At 39.1% G+C, this 20,910-nt stretch overlaps 2 protein-coding genes across 3 annotated transcripts in view; one reads left to right on the top strand and one right to left on the bottom strand.

The window, feature by feature from the left end:
- The window catches only part of LOC134214158 (electron transfer flavoprotein beta subunit lysine methyltransferase-like), a 107,749-nt gene that overhangs the window by 62,802 nt on the left and 24,037 nt on the right, over nt 1-20,910 (top strand). Inside the window, exons 1-2 of one of the 2 annotated variants that reach the window (XM_062693576.1) lie at nt 5,079-5,196; nt 19,906-20,183. In XM_062693576.1, coding sequence (XP_062549560.1) covers nt 19,960-20,183 — 224 coding nt within the window. In that variant the 5' untranslated portion in view covers nt 5,079-5,196; nt 19,906-19,959. Of the gene's footprint in view, nt 1-5,078; nt 5,197-19,905; nt 20,184-20,910 lie in introns of those variants that run through there. The other variant, XM_062693575.1, reaches the window with a different exon arrangement.
- On the bottom strand, nt 4,444-5,824 carry LOC134214160 (growth arrest and DNA damage-inducible protein GADD45 alpha-like). Its single transcript, XM_062693578.1, has 2 exons — nt 5,297-5,824; nt 4,444-5,156 (listed from the first exon to the last, which is right to left on the bottom strand). Exons 1-2 carry the CDS (start codon nt 5,612-5,614, stop codon nt 4,965-4,967), a joined length of 510 nt encoding a protein of 169 aa, XP_062549562.1. The 5' UTR covers nt 5,615-5,824; the 3' UTR covers nt 4,444-4,964.

The raw sequence follows: 20,910 nt of genomic DNA, 5'->3' as shown, positions 1-20,910 counted from the left end.
CGAAAGTTCAAGTCAATCGTGGAGTATTAACTACGAATTGTACGGTCAAAATGCTTATGCTCTATTCCGGAAGAAATGTCCGAAGATGCTCCTGGAGGAACTTCTGGGAGAATTCCTTGAGCAGCTTCTCAGGAAATTCCTGGAGGGATTCTTGGAAGAGCTGGTGGAATTTACAGAAACATTTCCCAGTAGCTCATATGGAAACTCTGGATCCCACAAAAAAATGAAGGAAATTTGGAGGAATTGCTTGAGGAACTTCCGACTGTAGGAACCTCCGGAGAAATTACCCGAAGGACTTCCGGACAAACACCCTAGGGAACTTCCGAATATTCTTGTAGAAACTTCCTGAGAGATTCTTGGAGGAATTTTGATGGCATTTTTGTAGGAATTCCAGGAATAATTCTTGGAGGAACTTTTCGAGAAATTCCAAGAAAAGTTCCCGAAGAATTTCTGGTTTATCTTCTGAAGAGTGAATGAAAGAATTTATCAACCCTGATGAAACTTTCGGAAAAATTTCTAAAAGAACTTCCGGAGGAATTCCTGGGGGAGCTTCTTAAGAAAGTATTAAGAAACCTCCAGAGGAATTCTTGGAGCAACTTCCGGAGACATTTCTGAAGTCATTTCGAAATTCTTGGAGGAACTTCCGGAAGCATGGAGCATCTTCTGAAGGAATTCCTGTATGTGCTCTCGGAGAAATTTCTGGAGGAACTCTCAGAATAATTTTAGGAGGAACTCCCGAAGAAATTATTGGATGAATTTTCGAAGCATGAACTTAGTTCACGCCGACCTACGCCGCCGATCACAAACTACGTGACGCCGCCACGCCGCCGCCGCTAGTTGAAAATGGTCTATCACGCCACCACCGGTGAAATTTTGCGCAGCTAGTACGAAGGATACACTATGCCGAAAAAGTTGAGAATGTTTCCCACCAGAGAACATCCTAGACCGAACCGAGAATCGAACTTGTAGGCTGACTGCATACCCTAATACTAATATACCCCAATAATGAGTTGAAAAACAGGCCATGTTCCACATCGAATTTAAAGCCATAGAAGAAAAAAAAAGAACATAGTTTTCAAACTAATCTGAATATAACACGCAAGGGCTCTAGGGACTTACATGGGCATCCTGAGCTGATTTCGGTTTGATACCAGTGGTAGTTGACGAGGAAGACAAATAATTTATTGATTATTGATTCTTGATTAATTATTGATCTGAACTACAAAACAATTTGGCCTTAAACATCTGCATCAAACTATTTTGAACTGCATATAATACGCAAGGGCTCTAACTTGTGTGGACATGCTAAGATAATTTTCGTCATGAAATACTTCTGAATCTGTATTTTTTCTGACGTTGAAGTTAGTAGAACGAAATTTTCTACAATCTTTATGATAGCATCCGTACTCCATCCGATCTTGCAAAGAAAGATAACCGTGAAAGAGTTGCCCACCCAAACCGCGTACTTCCCAACATGTAATTAGGTACAGGATTTCCGTAATACAAGGTGCCATACACATTCTTGTAACTTGTACGTTTATTAAATTAAACGGATGAATCATTACACAAATGTACTATGCGTCTCCATATGCTGATATGGTTTCATACACACTTAGCGTTCCCCGTGGGATGCCCATTTTGCCTGAAAAATACTGTTGGGGACATACTTTTTCTTCTTCTTTTTGACATTACATCTTCCATCCTCGCAGCTTAGTGTTCATGCACTTCCACAGTTATTAACTGCGAAGTTTCTAAGATTTCCAAGTTACCAATTTTGCATTTGTATTTCATGAGGCTAACACAATGATACCTTTATGTCCAGGGAAGTTGAAAAAATTTCTAAACCGAATATTTCCTAGACCGGATCGGGAATCGAACCCAGCCATGGTCTTGCTCTGTGGCCGCGCATCTTACCACACGACTAAGGAAGGCAATATGCAGATATCGTAATAGCTTAGGTTTTGGTCTTAACATAGTATTTCAAATGCTAAGCATGTTATATGAAAATGAATATCTATTCTATGATTGCATGCAAACATGAAAATAACTTCAACGCCGTTAAAGCGATGAAGGAGGTCCTATTTTGTGACCGAAAAATCTCGGAATTTTCCAAATCAATTAACTAACGCCAGTCACCAGTCGATTTTAGAGGTCGAAAACTACAATAGCAACACATGAGCATCGCGAATACAAATTTACTGACGACCAGTGTTATTTAGAGGAAACCATAGCCCGTTGTGCTTTTGATGCAGTAATCATATTTTATTTGTAGCAGAACTGTTTCCATTTTTTAAATTTCAAACATTCCACAAAGCAACCATTCGGCCACTTTGTCGTCGTCATTAAAAGCATCATCGTCATTGTCAAAACAAAGGCCTGCTCAAACGTCGATATATTTTTTGATTCGTGTGAGTGAGTTTCGCACCTCTCGACAGCTAGCCGATTTTGTGTGACGAAAATAAGAAGGAAGAGGAAAATTAACACGGTGAAAGATCTGCAAGAGATGGAACCGGTTCTTATGAGCTATGGTTGATCGAAGTAAACATGATTTGCATGTTTTTGATTAATGTATCATTTTTTTGGTTCTATTTTGGTGTTCAACATAACTCTCAATTGTTTATTGTTAAGCACCTATGCTCATAATAGGATGATCAGACGACATGAAAATAAAGCAATGATCGCGAATTCATACAGACAGACAGTTAGCTGGCTACTGTAGTGCGACCCATACTGGTTATCACACTACGAAGACCGATCAACCAAATGAATAAACGTGAGTCTCTTCGACATGTGCAGTATATCTGCAGTTGTTGCTTGAGATCGACTTATTCAGCATGTAACAGTTTGAACAGTTTATGTTTTTGCAGCATATATAATTGATTACCGGGATGATCATATGCAATGAAAGACTAAGTCATTTACCAATCTTTTCAGCCAGAGATAATTGTAAATAGTGAGATCTCTGAATACATAAATGAATAAATTTTTGAACAGAGAAATTGTTACTTCACAGAAATGCGTGATCATATCAGATAATATCACATGTGGTGTTGTGTGTGTTCATTTTATCAATACAATGACAACATTTAGCTGAAATTCATAAAAGATCTACAAAATGGCTTCCTTCGTGTTGACATTTGGTGTGGTTGAATAGATAAGTTGTACAAAATGGAGAATTTCCTTATAATCATGCGCATGTGTTCTCAGTTTGGTTTTGTGTGGGGACAAGACAAAGAAACTATTAATAGTTCAAAATTTGCTGCGATGTTCCAGTTGTCAACCGTAACTGAACGATCGCTTCTAAGAGAGAATCAAAATTTTCCAGGTTTATCGATTTGTGACAAACGAGATATAATAGAACATTTTTTATACGACATTGTTTTTCCTCTTTCATATCATTAGTTAATTATTTTAATAATTGATCAAAATATGAGACTTTTTGAGAATTAACAAATACGCATTAACCTTAGTGTGGAACGTGTGAAAGCACAAAAAATGAGTAAAACTGCAGAAAGCCCCCAAAACACGTGGTTTTGAGATTTATTTCTGTAATTATCGAATTCTCAAAATTTTCCTTTGGAGCCATGAACTAATTTTGTAAGTTATGATCCGCTTTATAGCTCGCATCAAACAAAAAAAATGGAAAATCTTATACCTTACATAATTACTTCACGTGGTTGATGGTTAGCAAATATTCAGTTTTACCTCCATAAATATGTCACGAAACATAAAAATGATGAAACCAACTAAGTTATATTTTCCAAATGGTCAATAAATCAGATTTCGGAAACAAATCAATGGATATCTCAATTATGGATGCAAATAAGTATTTAGTTTCTACCATTTTTTATTATTTTTTTTTTTTTTTGCTTTTGTAGAATTATTATGTACACTGTGTTGTTGAATTAGAATGTGACATTCTATTCTTGAACCTACTAGCACGCGAAGCATTATTTTACATGAATGTAAACAACTTATTATCGTAAGGTTGAAGCCCTTCAACCTAACCCAAATCAGTAACGAGGCATACCAATCCAAATCACATGGCTTATCGAGATATAACGGAATCTGTTTACGATTTCGGTCACTGATCTGAGCGAAGCATCTTTCAACTGAGTGATACGAACTTAGTGGCGAGCTATACGACAAATATTCACAAGTGTAAAGCAACTGATCGGCTGTGCAAACTATGCTAAAAGTCTTTAGATAACAAAAGTGATATCTGACATATTTTACATAACCGATCAGTTGGTCTTACACTTGTGAATTTTTTTTCGGTGAGATTCGAGTGAACATAATGTATACTTAGACTAGCACAAATTTGTCGTCGTTTACCCAAAAACATCACTTTGAATTTTATTCACACACAGCTTTGTAAACGCTGACAACGCCGAAGGTAAAATGATGGAATTTGTGATATTTTGTGAGACATGCATTAATAACTTGTTTTGGATTTGTTGATTATATATATGTATATTTTGTAAATAACTTTTTTTTCACTTTAACATAAATCATATTCATAGGTTTGTAAATCACTGTTTCTTGCTTGAACTGCTGTTCCATAAGCAATAATAGAGTTCCTAACAATCATTTGAATCATATTGGAATTCCTACGATTAATGTCCTCTACTTCACGACTAAACTGTAGCCAGAATCACAACCGTTCCGAGTGATACATTCAGCACTGTCACAAATAAGGTCTGTTTGATATTCTAAAGCTGTTTGCTTTACTCTCGACAAATATCCAACCTCAAGGGAAACCCCCAAAGATATTGAAACTTTGTGTACGACCTAGGGTGATGGTTATCACATGTGCCGTGTGCTAATTTGCATTCCGTATCACCGAACGCGAGTGGATTCCGCGGACTGGGGAAATCTTCCGCGTTGAATGCGCTATATTTCGCGCGAATTTTGTTTGGTGTGTCCATCAGGTTGGCACTGATTTCGGTAGACCTTTGCACCGGTTACTTTTCTGGCAGCTTGACGATTGGCTTGACCGACTCCTCCCAATGTTCTTCGCAGTAGTCTACGAGTTTGTCCTCGACTTTGGAAAGCACCTCGGTTTGGTGGTCCGCGGACCAGGTCTTCTGGATCAGTGCACACGATTGCACCGTGCTGGAGCCAAGCAGTCGGCTCAGTTTTTCTGCACTGTCAACCTGCAAGGGAGAGGAGAAAATAAAGGTTTATTAATATCGGGTACGTAAATGCATATTAAATAGGTGCGAGGTCATTGGGTATGTTTGCCCTCAACCCGACGTGATAAGAAATCTGATGAAATCGTTTCTTGGAAACTCACCTTAATTATGTAAATATCGTTTTCGAAGCAGAACGCCTGCAGCAGCACCTCGTGTATGTGGGTGGCACTGTCTCCGGGCTTGGGTGGCGCCAAGAAGCAAAACAAGTACTCCTCTGGCGTTTTGGCGAGATTGCTAATCGCGTCCGATAAGCCCATAATCAGGCGGTTTTCGATGTTGGCAAGCATCAGCGCGTGCTTTGCCACCAATCCGATCTCCACTTCACTCAGGCTTCCACTAGCACTTGCTTCGGCAGCGCTCTTCTTGTACTCAAATGACGATCCCATACTCATCGTTCCTCTAACGGCGGTTACAACCATTTTATTAGCTTTGGCTGTGTTGTTTGTCACTGTGTGATGATAGAAATCCGCGAAATGTTGCGTAATCCAAGGTTGGTTGGTTGATTGTTTGTGTTGGCGTTCGACGCGACTTAGACTCAGGGCGAGAGCGCGATTGCTTCACTGGTTTAGCGATAAGTGCGACGCGAACTGGTCAGTTGTAAAACTTGAACTGGTAGCCTAGCAGGCAGAAAGCGGCCTCTTTTATAGACGAGAGAATCGTGCGCGAACGGTTTAGGTTCGTGGCACACGGTCGGCGCTGGGATGCCAGATTGTTTTCACCTGGCGGAGTTTCTGCAAGGGTCAAACTGTCTGTTAATTGATCTAAATATATAATTAATCCCTTGTTTGTCAACAAGTAGTTTGAGTGAGCATGGTTATGTGCCGTTAATATGATACGTGGCTTGAATGTTGTTTGTTTTTCGTTGCATCCATATGTCACCTACCCTTTAATTGAATTAGTGGGGATATATAGTTCGGTCCAGAGATCATGACGCATTATCGGACAGCGCTTTATCTCATGATATCGAGCCTAACCATACTAATGAGAAATTAATCAATTCGAGGGCGATTAATTAGGGACTAATGCATTTTTGTTCGTTGCGAAGCCCATCAGGCACATGGCTGTCCTATTGATGAATGGTAATAACTTATTAATGTAAATTTTACAGGCGCCGAATCGTTATCAAAATAGCATGTTATTTTAAGCAAATGATTCATTGCTAAAAATATCTCTGATTATCCTTTCATAATGTATCATACTTGAACTCAAATATCCTTTTTATTACAAAATATTTCGGACAAAAATTAGTACAAAAGCCAAGATTTACAATTATGTACGTTACCAAGCGAATTTCTTGCTATGCATGATCAAGTTGGGGTAAAGCGCTGGTTTTAGTTATTCTATTATCTGCTGCATTGTCACCTATTAAATCTGTACGGTTTCTGGTTTTCGCTTCAGATAGAGATATATGTAGACGAAAAAATGTGCCTTTTCATATTCATATTAAAAAATAAGACCGTTCCAAATATATCACTAAAAAATATGTCCTAATAGAGATGTATAATTGTATATACAAAAGATATATCAATACTCATCGAATTTATTATTCATTCTTTTAGTAAACCAAAAAAAAATATTTATTGCCCATAAAAACAAAACTTTCGAAGGAGAAGGAGACATATGGTTTTATGTTCAATCTAAAGCTCGATGACACATTTTTCGACTCCGATGACTTTTGTATTACATCTGTGGAAATCGGGCGAATGAAAAATCCGGAAAAACTCACCGCAAGTTCTTTTCAACCATTCGCTAAAACAGTGCAAATTCCCGCTAAAACAGTGCAAATTTTGGAAATTTTCCATATTGTCGTTATAGCACCAAATTAGAATTCGGAAATATATGGACCGAAACGAACTTTCTTCCAAAGTTTTATGTGTTAAACTAAATGATGCGTTGTTTAAGGCATCTTCATGTAAATCCAGCGCACTACCAGGAACTAATACCCGGGACGTCGTTGTCCCGAAGAACCAATTGAAAATTCATGCAGCCCAGAAGAGCTGACGAGACCAGCACCGCCAGAGGCGCTAGTGTAGTTTACTCACATTAAGGGTAGATTTATTTGAAAGTGTTATGTGAAGTGTAGACTTTTTTGCTGTGAGTTTTTGTTTATGTTTAAGTTTAATAAATAAAAATAAATAAATAAAGTACACTCAGCTATCTGCATCAGCATCCGGTCATCATTAGTCTTGCCGGGTCTGTGGAAAATGATTCAATCCATCGTTGAACTGGAACAGATTCCGGATCAATAATTCTGAAGTTCCACCAAGGATTCCTTCAGGAGCTCCAACAGGAATTCCACCAATGAGTGCTCCAGAAGTTCCATCAGAGTTCCAACAAGGATTCCTCCACAAGTTCATTCAAACTCCCACCAAGGATTCCTCCTGAAGTTCCACCACGAATTTCTCCAAGGATTCCTCCAGAAGTTCCATCAAGCATTCCTCAAAAAGTTCCACCAAGGATTTCTCCAGAACAGGCTTGTCATTGATCACCGTTCATAGTCAAACTCAAACAATAAAGACCAATGTTTCACTTGCAGTATCATTCAATCGCAATAGGCTCGTTTAATTACAAATCCGCGTTGTCAGGACAGGAACATTATTTGTTTGTCCTTGGTTTAATTGCCTACCTACATTCCAGCCCATGTGCGATAAGACTCTTCGTTTAATGAGCCCGTCTCGTTACCATGGATGACGAGAACGATGTTTTTCAGAGAATGGCCCTCTCTGGATACATAATGGACGGTCGCGAAGCTCAACAGGGCACTGCACGGACTACTTTGTCTCTTTCTCGCTGCAAAGAAATTAGAAAACAACAAGGCCAGTAAATGTCAAAATTTATGAAGAACGAAAAAGAAAGAGAGATTCTTTCTCTTTCGTTCCTCATAAATTTTGACGTTTACTGGCCTTGTTGTTTTCAATTTTTTTTGCAGCGAGAAAGCGACAAAGCAGTTCGTGCAGTGCCCTATGCTATAGGGCACTGCACGGAAGCATCTCTTTCTCTTTCGTTCTTTATAAATTTTGACGTTTACTGGCCTTGTTGTTTTCTAATTTCTTTGTAGCGAGAAAGGGACAAAGCAGTCCGTGCAGTACCCTATAGGTAACCTAGGGCATGTAGCCAAAGTTACCTGTGATTTATTTGTCATATCATAGCTTAATAGTGCACAACATTCATGGAGCTGAAATGGTACAAATGCTAGCGTTTAAGCCAGCAGATCTTGAGGTTCTGAGTTCGGTTCTCCAGTGTCAATATTTTTGTTGTTGTTTTTATTTTATTTTTAACTGATCCTTATCTTGGTATATGTTAGTTCTAGTTTGATTAGTTTCATGACGAATTGAACTAGTGCGAACTCAAGCAAGAGTGTTTACATGGGTTATATTTAAATAGATTGATAAAAGGTAGAGAACATATTGGTCGACCATCAAACTAACAACGGTCAGAGCCACTGAAGGTCAAGGAATGAAAAAACTTATTATGATTACCAGTGGTTTCTTGGTCGTGATGTTATGGCTTTTGGGTATGTGATATGGTTGCTAACGTTGCGTTTGGTGACGACAATCAATAGGTGGAAAAACTAAGCATACCAATGACTGTCATGACCAATGCCAAGCCTGCTCCAGAAGTTTCTACATGCATTCCTCTGAAAATTCGTCCAAGGATTTCTCCAGGAGCTCCACCAAGGATTCCTCCAGAAATTCCATCAATGATTCGTCTAAGTTCCACCAAGGAGTTCTGATAAGGTTTCCTGCAAAAGCTCCACAAAGCATACATCCAAAAATTCGTCCAGAGATTCCTCCAGGAGTTCCATCAAGCATTACTCCAAGGATTCCTCCAGAAGTTCCACCAGACTTTCACCATGGATTCCCCCAGAGTTCCACCAAGGAATCCTCTAGAAGTTCCACCAAGCATTCCTCGAAGAATTAGTCCAAGGATTCCTCCAGGAGTTCCACCAAGGAGTGCTCCAGAAGTTCCACCAGAGTTCTAATAAGGATTTTCCAGAAGTTCCACCAAGAATTCCTCTAAGCAGGGATTGTAGAAATCGCTCTTAATCGATAACAAACAACGATAAGAGAGAGGCAAAAACCTCTTCGAATCATAACAAGCCATGAAAACAAAATTATCGCACTTGTATACAAGTTGGAAAAAAAACTGATTCGGATAGGCCCCCACCGATGGGGTTTGATAAAACGCGTTGTTCTCGCTCATTTCATGTTGGGGACCACAGCTGTGTAAAACAAGTTGAAATGCATCATCAGAACCGGTGCCCCCGCAATTGGGGCTTATTAAAAGAAATTTATCATTGGTTGTAGCCCCCCGAATCAGTTCATTATCGTGACAGCTACCGAAAAACGTCTCTCACGGTATGCTACCTATCGAGAGTGTATACAGACATGATAGGTGAGAGATTTTGTCATTCTCCTTTGGATTCAAACCCTGCCTCCAAGGATTCCTCCAGAAGTTCCACCAAGTATTCCTCTGAGAATTCGTCCAAGAATTTCTCCAGAAGCTCCACCAAGCATTCCTCCACGACCTCGTCAAGGGATTTCTCCAGGAGCTCCACCAAGGATTTTCCAGAAGTTTCACCAAGCATTCCTCCAAGAATTCGTCCAGGGGTTCCTCCAGGAGTTCCACCAGGGATTTCTTCAGAAGTTCCACTAGACTTCCACCAAGGATTCCTTCAAAAGTTCCCCCAGATTTACACCAAGGATTCCTCCAGAAGTTTCATCAGACTTCCACTTTCTGCAGAAGTTTCCACCAAAGACTCCTCCAGAAGTTCCACAAAAGCTCAACTAAGGATTTCTCCAAAAGTTCCACCAAGCATTCCTCCAAGAATTCGTCCTAGGATCCCTCCAGAAGTTCTATCAAGGATTCCTCCAGAAGTTCTTTCAAAAGTTCCACCAAGCATTCCTCCTAGATCCAGGGATTCCTCCAGAAGCTCCACCAGGGTTTCCTCCAGATGTTCCTCCGAAGTTCCACCAAGCATTCCTCCAAGAATTCGTCCGGGGATTTCAACAGGAATTCCTCCAGAAAATCCACCACAGTTCCACCAAGTATTCCTCCAGAAGTTCCACCAAGCATTCCTTCAAGGATTTCTCCAAAAGTTCCTACATAGTATCACCAAAAACTCTTCCAGAAGTCCCACGAAGCATTCCTCAAGAAGTTCCACCATAGATTTCTTGAAGGAATCCTCCAGAAGTTCCACCAGGCATTCCTCTGAGAATTTGTCTAAGGATTCCTCTAGGAGCTCCACCAGGAATTCCTCCGGAAGTTCCACCAAAGATTCCTCCAGAAGTTCCCCCAGAGTTCTACCATGAATTCCTCCAGAAGTTCCATCAAGCATTTCTTCAAGAATTCCAACCAAGGGTTCCACCAAGGATTTTTACCGAAGTTCCACCTGACTTCCACCAAGGATTCCTCCTAAAGTTCTACCAGACTTCCACTTCCTCCAGAAGCTCCGTCAAGTAATCCTCCAGAAGTTCATCGAAGAATTCGTCCAGAGATTCATTCAGGAGCTTCACCAGGCATTCCTCCAGGAGTTCCACTAAGGATTATTCCAGAAGCTTCATCAAGCATTCCTCAAGAACAGTGATGAACTTATTATTAAAATAAAAAATCACTTAAATAACAAAAAAAAACCATTCCTCAAGAAGTTCTTCTATTGATTCCTCCAGAAATGCCATCAAGCTTTCCTCCAAGAATTCGTTCAGGCATTCCTTCAAGAGTTCCACCAAGGATTCCTCTAGAAGTTCCACCAAGCATTCCTCCAAGAATTATTAGTTCCTGCCACTACTTTCGAAGTTCAAAATTTTGCCTGTATCTTGAGAAAAAATCCATCTTCGGTAGAAAATGTCGTCTAAGTTTGTGCCGGATAGACAATAATGGATTTGACTTTATTCTAGAAGGTCAACTAATCTAACACAATTTGTATGTTTGCAAAATATGAACTCCGGTGCACAAGTCCATACAGTGTACACCGATTTTAAGTCTGCCTTCGATCAAGTTGATCGTGGAATACTATTGCCTGGTTTAATGAACTTGGCATAGGTAAAAATATCATTCGTTGGCTTGACAGATATCTGACGAACGAACAGCTTGTGATGAAGAATAGGATTAGGATATTTCCAACATTTCACTTAATCCATCTGGCGTTTCAGCAACCTTGGCCCGCTTTTATTTCTGTTCTTTATCCACGAACTCTCTACACTGCCTCCAGATGAATGCCGAGTATTCTAAGCTGATGATTTGTAGCTGTATATGACGGCGTTACAAGACCATGGAAATCTGCTGATACTTCTCGACAATAGCCTCATTAACTACGATTACGCAATGACAAATCAGACATAAACGGGTTTGCCTATGCCGCTATGCCTTCGATCTCTGGGCCTTAGTGAGGTCGTCGCCATGTCAGCTACGCCTGACTACGCAAACCGCATGTGTAATTGTGGTTTGTTAAGCAAGACAAAGATTGCTACGACATACGGGAGGGCAGGAACGCCTGTAGGGGTTCCAAGGCTTCACATCCACTCAGATGATAGCAAGAGTGGGAGAGCTCAACAATGGGCAGGTTGACTCATCGTCTCATACCGAGAGTTGTTTGTTGCGCCGCGGTTGCTTTAGATGTTACCTGCATAGGATCGGCCACGCGGCAACTCCTGCCTGCCCTGACTGACATATTCAGACACAACCGAGACAATAGAGCACATGCTGTTCGTATGTCCCCGTTACGATACGCAACGGTTTGGACTACTGGATGCTTGCAGCAGGAATTCTATCCAGAAAATTGAAAATCAGTATCAGCAACAACATCACAGATTGCAACTGTCCTATAGTGGAAGCAAACTGCAAAGCAAAAGTTGGTCACCTCTGACACTGCAAGTAATACTCGCAAATGTGTGTCAGCATAGAGTAGGTGGTAATTGGTAATTATCTACGGCGGTGCTTCTGCTGTAAAGGAACGTCCCGTCGGAATGGGGTATATCCTCCACCGAAGTCAATCAGAGTAGACTACGATCAAACTAAGAGTTGAAGGGCTGAAGGTCACAGATCGGTTTGGATGAAGATTCCGCTGCCGAAAATTATTCTTGTCGGGGGAGTAGACCGAGTAGATCATGACACGTCAAAGCACTGGATTCGGTTCGTCGGGGGCATTATTGAACCAGACGCTTTGCTCCACCCGGAATCTCTGGACAAACTTCGGTGATCAACCAGTACCGCAGAAGTGAGAAATACGCGTTAGATCTGCGTTGATCTGAAAACACCAAAGAGTTGTTAGGAATGTTGTGGGTCAAGCAACAGCCTTCCACAAAAGCCGGTCGTTGTTTTCAGGGAAAACTACACCGCTGGGGAACTCACTGTAGGAGTAGACTAGATCTATCGCTAGCGCCAGGGATTATCTGAGTAGTTCACGACCAATCCGAGCTCTACTACAAAAGCTCAATTAAATGGACAGTTAAAGAAGATCCGAACTCCAAATGGCTCAAAAAAGAAGATGTAGTCAAAAGACTCTAAAATTTGGGACGCTTTTGTAGCACAGTAGAGTGTCAAAGGAGTCAAAACTAAAGTGGACCACCAAAGAAGAGCCGATCCGATCAAAAAATCCGGGCTGTAAGCCACATCCACGGTGGCAAACGGACCTTTACTAGTTTTAACCAGGGTTCTATAATCACCAACCCCTTCATTTGCCAATCATTTCGAACGCTACAAACCGTCCTTAGCAACACAGTTCAGATCCTTTTAGTTACAGTAACTTATATGTGATCGATTTGGGTCATACATGCGTATCAATAATCCCACAAGATTAGGCTGACCAGATCATTTTAGTGAAAAAACGGGACAAACGCACTTGCAAAAAGGGACATATAAAAAAACCTTGTGATAAAATTCAAGAGCTGTGAAAATTTCAAAATTTATGGGCCTAATTTTCATTTTCCGTGTAAGAAATTGGAAATATTTTAGAGTGAATCATTCACCACCATAACCTTAAGTTAGTTAGTTGTGTAAAAATACTAAACTACTAATATTTCACTCTACAAAGGGTGCGGACAAAAACACGAAGGAACATACAATTAAGCATTTTTCAATATTAAAAAAAGTGTAGTTTTGAAATTTTATTTTATTCTATTCTTAGACACGTATTAAGGATTTCATTATTGACCAAAATCAAAAACTATTCCATTTCTGAACAATTGAAAATAACAAACAATAGTCAAAGTACCCTGACTAAAACCGGTTTTGGGCATTAGAAGGCTAAGAAAAAATAGTTTCTAGAGAAAACTTCAAAAGACAAATACGAAAAGAGCGATAGGGTGGGATTATTGATAACCCATGCAAGGAATTTCATGAATACAAGTGGGAAATAATCTGCAATAACAAGAATCTTAACAAGGAAAGAACATTAATAAAATGTAATTTAAATTATTTACATGAATATGGTCGGCGCATCAGAACAATGTCAAATCTAGTCGATTTAAGTCCTTTTTGATCGAAATTGATTTTAATGACGCTAATAGCCTATTCAGATTGGGCTATTTATGACTTTGTTAAGTGAGAGGGTATCCAATTATTACGAGGTGTTCAGACTGCAGCAAGATAATATATCTTGACGTTTCCATGTTTCCTCATTTGCACGCTAATACAGGGAGAGTTTTAAAATTTAATTTGCGAAATCAAGCATTTGTGTGGCGACAATCGAACATTTTTTTCTAAACAAAGTTTCCACGAAAAAAAAAATATAAAAAAAAATATGAAAAGGGATTTTCGAAGAATATTTGAAGCTCTCATTAAGGATAATGAGCGAAGCTACATTCATTAGTTGGGTGCGCCGTTCTTCGGGGAATCAGACTATTCCTCAATTTATTTTTAAGTTTAAAAAGTATTTTGATTCTGTACTATGATCGAACGGAGATTTGATAGAAAAATTTAGATACTTTTGGGAATTCTCACAAATAAATAAAAAAAAGGACGATTGGATCAATTTTCAAGGAATACTATCGAACTAAAATGTATTTCCACCAGTATCTCCATGTATGAAGGGCAACTCAGCAATTTATTTTGGAAACTGAACCATTGCGTTCTACTCGACAATCAATGATACAGCTTCTAACAAAATCGAATCGTGTGAATGTGATATAATTTAAACTGGATTTTGGATGAATTAATGCATTACCAATCCATGTTTTATTTAAGGTTATTCTACTTTATATATACATCCCATTCAAATCGTACAGTCCCACGTGAAAAATGTTGAAATCCAAAGTATATTAAGCCATTCAAGGAGCAGAATTGAAACAATTTATGAAATCATGTTTATTCATCAAATATATTCGTTTTACAACCATTCCTACGTTTTAAATTGTCTTCCGCATTGGGCTTTGAAGTTTGAAAATTTATAAGATTTGTTCGATTAAATAAAGGTTTAAGTTAAATACTTCAAGTTAATATGTTAATTCTAGAGAGCATCTGTTTTTAAACAATTCGTGTTGAATAAGTGGAGAATAAATAATTATCATCATTATTTTCATCATATAAAATGCTTTCCGCAAAACCATCACAATCCGAGTTATTCTTCTGCGCTCAGAAGATTTCCATCTAACATGCATTCGACCCTGCTGCGACAGAAAGAGCATGACTGTCAACTACGAAACAAAATGAAAACAGAGAGAATTTTCTCTCTGGCAAAGAGAGCGTGACGCTTGTCAGTTTTGTTTTGTTGAATTTCTCCCGGCATCCCAGTTAGAAAGAAAGCTCTCTCGTAATAATTGTTCGTAATAAATTCTTAATGACTCTTGGTAGCGGGTGTCTTTTGACAGCGCAAAATGTATGGAATATTACGTAAATAATGACATCATAAAACGTATTTACCTGAAACGCCAATTATTATGGCATTAATGGCGTAATCTGAATAGGCTATAAAAGTAGCATCACACCTCGGAAATCTTTTCCATTGATTTTGTTCCCATGTGCTCTCAAAACAGCGGTACTCATGCAATTTCGTCGCGAAAAGTAGAAAAATCCTAGCTTGTCTTTTTACACTCGGACTCTCGGAGATCTCCGCCGGATTGTATTTTAAATCTGGCTGAATTGCTAATTTTTCTTAAAGGAGTCACATAAATCTCGTCTAAAAACATGGTAGCGAAATTTGCAGAAGAGCCACTGATGTGTAAAGTACGTAAGGACCTTTAATCCGACCAAAATTTTTCCTCGGTTTGAAACTGCCTTAAACTCGATTTTGTTCAGTTGATTTATAATTTTTTTACAAAGGATAGTTTCGGAATTTTCAGAATTATTCAAAAAGACTTTGCATGTTTCTTAATGTTTGGAAAAGAATCAAATGATTGGAAAATATGTGGTAAAGCAGAATTGAAAACAAAATTGAATTAACTACTTTGGAAGATTCAAAAAGAATAATCGAAAATGAACTAAATCTGAAAATTAGAATGTCGGTCCCTTTATTTCTTTTTATTGTGGTTGATGCTGCATGCCGTGATGCGTGACCTGATTTTCAGGAAATAATTGCCTACCAAGTTACTAATTTCGTTCAATCCACTGATGAAATCGGCCAAATTGTAATGCCTCCGGAATAATCAGAAAATAATCATTGAAATAGAACTGTATGAAAAAATCTCTCGGAGAAGCACCTGTTGTCATTAACTGATAAAAACCTTCGATCAATGGAAAATACAAGAAGGCATAGGCATAGGCATTTTTTAAAAAGCAGCACTGATAACATAACATCTCACATTGTTTATGGGTTTCGTCCACCTTCCTGTTGAGAGATGAGCCAGTCACGAGACGAGCCAGCCTTGGGCTGAAAGTCTGCCTAATAAAGATATAAAAAACTGAGCCAGTCGAGGGCTGCAAATCTCTCTAATAAATACACAAGAAAAACACTTTCTATATATTTGATTTTAGATTCCTATAATATTGAATTTGTTCGAATAATATTTTGGAGGTCTTTGGAAGAATCAAAGAAAATTGAGTATTTTTCAGATTACGACGGGACAGCACACGAAGGCCTAAAAAACGGGACTGTCCCGTTAAATACGGTACGTATGACCAACTCCCACAAGATTGCTATCAGATCAAACGAACATCAGCAACCGATAGTGCTTTTTTCAAAGCGAAGTTTGCGGTATAAATCTTTTGGTAGCTATCAAGTAACTTTCAAGCTCCCCTATTGACGATCAATTCAGCTCCTCGCTCCTCTGGAAGTCGGTGATCGATGATTTGTACTTGGACTCTGATGGCATTTCCGCAAACGTGGTCTTGTTGTGTAGGGGTTATCACACCAATCTAGAGCAGACATGCCCAACCTTTTCAAGCCACGGGCCAATTTCCAGATTGACAAGTTGCCGGCGGGCTAAAAAATATTCGGTATACATTTTTTATACCTTTTTCAAAATACCGAAAGTAAAATACATTTTTCCAGAATGGCATTTAGTTTTACAGAACGGTTAAATTTGTTTTAAAGAAAAACTAAACATTATATTAAGTATTGCGTTTTTCTTTTAAAGTAACAGGACATGGGAATGTTGACTTCTTTCCAATACTCGACGCATATTGAATTTACAGTCGGTGATGCATTTCGCAAGCAGAGAATCAATATCAACAATTACTTTTTACTTTCATTCTTGATAAGAGATGTTCACACAGATATGTACTTCTGAAGAGAGATGATATCTTTACAAGAGATGTTTTTCTGAAATTTAGATTTGAGCTCATTGTTGCATTTGAGGTCAATTACCTATCTCCATTTGAAACATTCCAGGTACATTATCTACATCAGTAAATGACGTTGAGGAACTGTATTCTCAAAAAATAGCGAATAGGCTTGAAAATTACTGTCGAAATGCATCGAGTTTAGTAGCATATTCAACAGATTTGCAGGAACTGTTATCTACCGGATTATAGAAATTTATCAGTTTTCGCCAAACAATTGTGCCAAATTGTTTGAATTTTGTTTCAATAGTTTGCATGTTGGATAATGAAAGCTTGACGTGTTCAACCCTGAACCCAGTACTAGTTATAAAGGCAAAGCTACTCACCTAAGCAGCTTGGGCATTGGTTTTACTTAATCTTGTAAAAATAGTGTGATTTTATTTCATTCTCTAGCAAGGTAGGGCAGATATTTATAAAATGCGTCACCACCTTTTCTTGGTTTATAACTCAAATTTTGTCTGAAAATCGTAAGCAGCTGAAGCCAAAAAACGTTTGTATGCCGTCAAACAAAAAAAAAAAACTCAGTCAAAAACGCTGTATTATTTATTTTTTTTTAAACTAAATATTATTTTGACTCATTCCAACGTAATTTCGGCGCCTACGTCCTCAATGCTTTTTCTTTAGACACAAAAAATATTGTCTCCCTATTACCATCAGTCTGAGACATTAACTAACTTAAAGGATAGAGTTGACACAATTTTTGTGCAAAAGAGTTTGAAAATTTTGGTGAAAAATATTGGAATATTTTAATTATCATTTTTGGGTGGCGCATATTCCCAGCATCGTTCATTTTGAATAGATATTCTCAATTTTGGAATAAAATAGTTTTGTTACAATATTGTTGACTTTACATGATCATTTTTGGACCATATAATGACTGATATGTTGTATTATTGATAAACACTTCGAAAAAACATGTTTTTGGACGAAAACACCATTAAATTAGCTTAGGGGGCCCATATTGACCGCATCTCCCCTACCATGAGCAAGTCAACGAATTACTACAACAAATCTCAATATTTTGCTTTCATTTCCGTCAACATAATTTGGAGTTAGTGGTGGTTGAGTTTCCTCGTGTAGTTACAGTTGTTTTTTTTTTATAACAAGCAAAGAAATAAACAAATTGTTTTTATTACCAGTAGTCGTTTCTTGCATTGAGATCAATGCTGCTAATTCCTCTGTGATTTGAAGATGATCATAAAATCCCCTTATGAAGCCAGGTACATGTGCCTTGCTTTTTACATTAAGTATTTTCATCGATTGCGAGCAGGTAGAAGCAAAAGCAGGTGACTTTTTCACGTAAACGTACATTTCAAATCTTCTGTGAGAACTCTTGACCGTGCTTTACTAGAAACTAATGGTACCGAAGGAGCCGATATGCATTCCCTAACAAGTTCTTCGTCATGGAAAGGTTTCATCCGTAAAACACTAAATCGGTTTGAGCTACCTTGAAATTTTATCAGAATTAGCTGAAATTTTGACAGAAGGCTTATTTTAGCATAAGAATTGTGATTCTGGGTAGACTGGTGGAATTTTAGATACTTTTTGAAAATATGGAGAGGTTTACTACACACATATATGAAAAAATCAAAATACTACACATATGAAAAAATCAAAATATGATTTGAAACTAGATAAAATCCACTATATTTCGCTTTTGCGATCACATATATAGGGCTAGTATAGAACCGTTAAAAAGCTTGTAGCACTGTGTTAGCGTTACAGACGCAGGTACGGCTTATTCAATTCTTACCATTACCTGGGAAGTAGGCTATGAAAATAACTGATCTGAAATCCTTTCGATTTGGATTTGTGCTAGATTTTAATCCTAAATTTTAGATTTTTTCTATAATAATGACTAGAGAAAATGAAAGTCAAAATTTTGAATCGAGGTCTCTACTGAATCTGCTGTAAGTAAGCTTTAAACGACTTATGAATCTAACGGTTGTGTTGTTTTAAGCTTCTGTAATATTCGCTTGATCTTTTAAATAGTTTATAGGAATTGTTCGAAATACGGAAGTCATTTTCAGCTAAACATATTTCAGTTTATTCAAAAAAATATTATTAAATTCTTTCTGCAAAAATGCTTGGCCTCATAACCTCATCCAAAACTAGGTCTCACTTCGAACAGAATTAAACTCGAAAATCGGCAACACTCCCACCGCTCGGGCTCGACTGACTGTGCCCCGTTCGGTTTGTTATTTTCGCTCTCACCGTGTTTCCCCGCGCCGTTGTGGGGAGTATCCGTGCGGCTGCGGAATACACGGTAAACCTTGTACGGGCGCGATCTTTCGCGGAATTCATATCGCCGCCCGTCGCCGTACTTAGTTCTCAATGAAAACCAGTTAAGCGAATCGAAGCCGAGTTACGCTCTCTCGTGCTCCCTCTCCCTTGAGATGTGCAATCTTTGCTAAACATTTAACGGCATGCCGCCAAATTGCAATGCGTTGTCCGAGTAACTACAGAACCGATCTTGGGAAAATCCCAGCACCAGTGCAGGCGAATCGAAAATCCGTGTTTGCCGGCCGATTTAGAATACCCGGTTTCTTTGTGCTGACATGGATGGCTGTATGCAACTCCAGTAGCTACGCATGGAGAGGCGGCATACGTCACTGAACGGAGAGGCGGATATGCTCTTTCGCCTTGAGGGAGTTTGGTCTCTCTTTCAACTTAATTTTTTCCTTCACTGACTCGTTTGATTTGGGGAATTTGGAATTTTTGCGTCTTGACTCTTGAGGCGGATATTTGGGCGGATATGTTTAGGTCAAAATGTTCGTCATGAGTCGACGCAAAGTCTCTCTCCCATCCGATCGTTAGATCGTGTTTTGGCCAGAGTACGCCGTACAAAGTTCAACTAGGCCGATGTGTGGCACAAAAATGCTATGTCATCATTACCGATCACATCAACTTGCTGTACCCCAGGGGAATGATGAAAGGCAACGATTGATCCAACTGTCCTACTCACGTGTTACCCTTTCTTTGCTTACGATTACAGAAACCGCTTCGCACATTTTCCCAGGAGATCATTAACTTAATCGTGTGTGGAAGCATGCTCGGTAGATTAGCGAGCTGTTATCAGCAAAGGGCGCCCACAGCGACGATGGCTGCGATGGGCGTTGCAGGCGTCCTACTTGGAAAACGCCGGTCGCGGCGGCACCTTCAACTACGCTGCAGCCATCACGCAGCTGGTTATCATGGCGACGGCGGCGGCGGAAAAAGCAGATCACTAGATTCAACAAATGGATGCAGCGAAAACATCCCCAGGGCGAAGCCGTAAGTGGTGCGAAAAGTGTGAAAAACAATAACAAGAAATGTCGTGGCTGTGCCGGTCGTCTCTTTTTGCGCACTGTTGCTGGTTGATAAGCCGCGCGCAATAAATTTTTCGGCCATGTGGGTCGAATTTCGCTAATCAAATGCGATTTATTGCAGGGCAGTGCGCATTCCATTTGAAATGCGCTTCTGGTGGGAATGCGAATTTTGCCTCATATCACAAAGTTCTCTGGAATAATCTAATTTTGAGAGTGAATGAACATTTCTGGAACTTACAATGTTCCGAAAAACTCCATGGCATTTCTGAAAATGTTTTTCATACTGAAACTATGTAAAAAACTATACATATACATATACATTAGTCCACGATATGATCAAATGGTGATCACGTGGCCATCAGTAAGTATTCAAGTCTTGAAAGTAGGTTTCTCGACGTGGCAATCGGTCGAAATTTGATTCGCACCGCTGTGACCGATTACAGAACTGGGTTATCAATAAGACAGTTGCTTTTAGTTGACTTCGCCGTTTATTACGAACTCTTGACACGGGACTGGCAATTCTGTTTCAAAGGACCTTGTTAAGTGCAGTTTTATTCCGTCGAAGTACAGACCAATCATACTGTGTCCTTAGAATAACCTTATTTCCCCTATTTTTGGTCATTGAGCCACTAAACTTCTTTCGTTTCGAGAGTAGGCTCTAATCAAACTGCAAAGTTCTACGATGAAATTTC

Source organism: Armigeres subalbatus, chromosome 2 (assembly GCF_024139115.2).
Source record: "Armigeres subalbatus isolate Guangzhou_Male chromosome 2, GZ_Asu_2, whole genome shotgun sequence".
NCBI classification, from domain to species: Eukaryota; Metazoa; Arthropoda; class Insecta; order Diptera; family Culicidae; genus Armigeres; species Armigeres subalbatus.
Note: the sequence above shows the minus strand (reverse complement) of the source record. Positions and strands in the feature narration are given on the sequence as shown.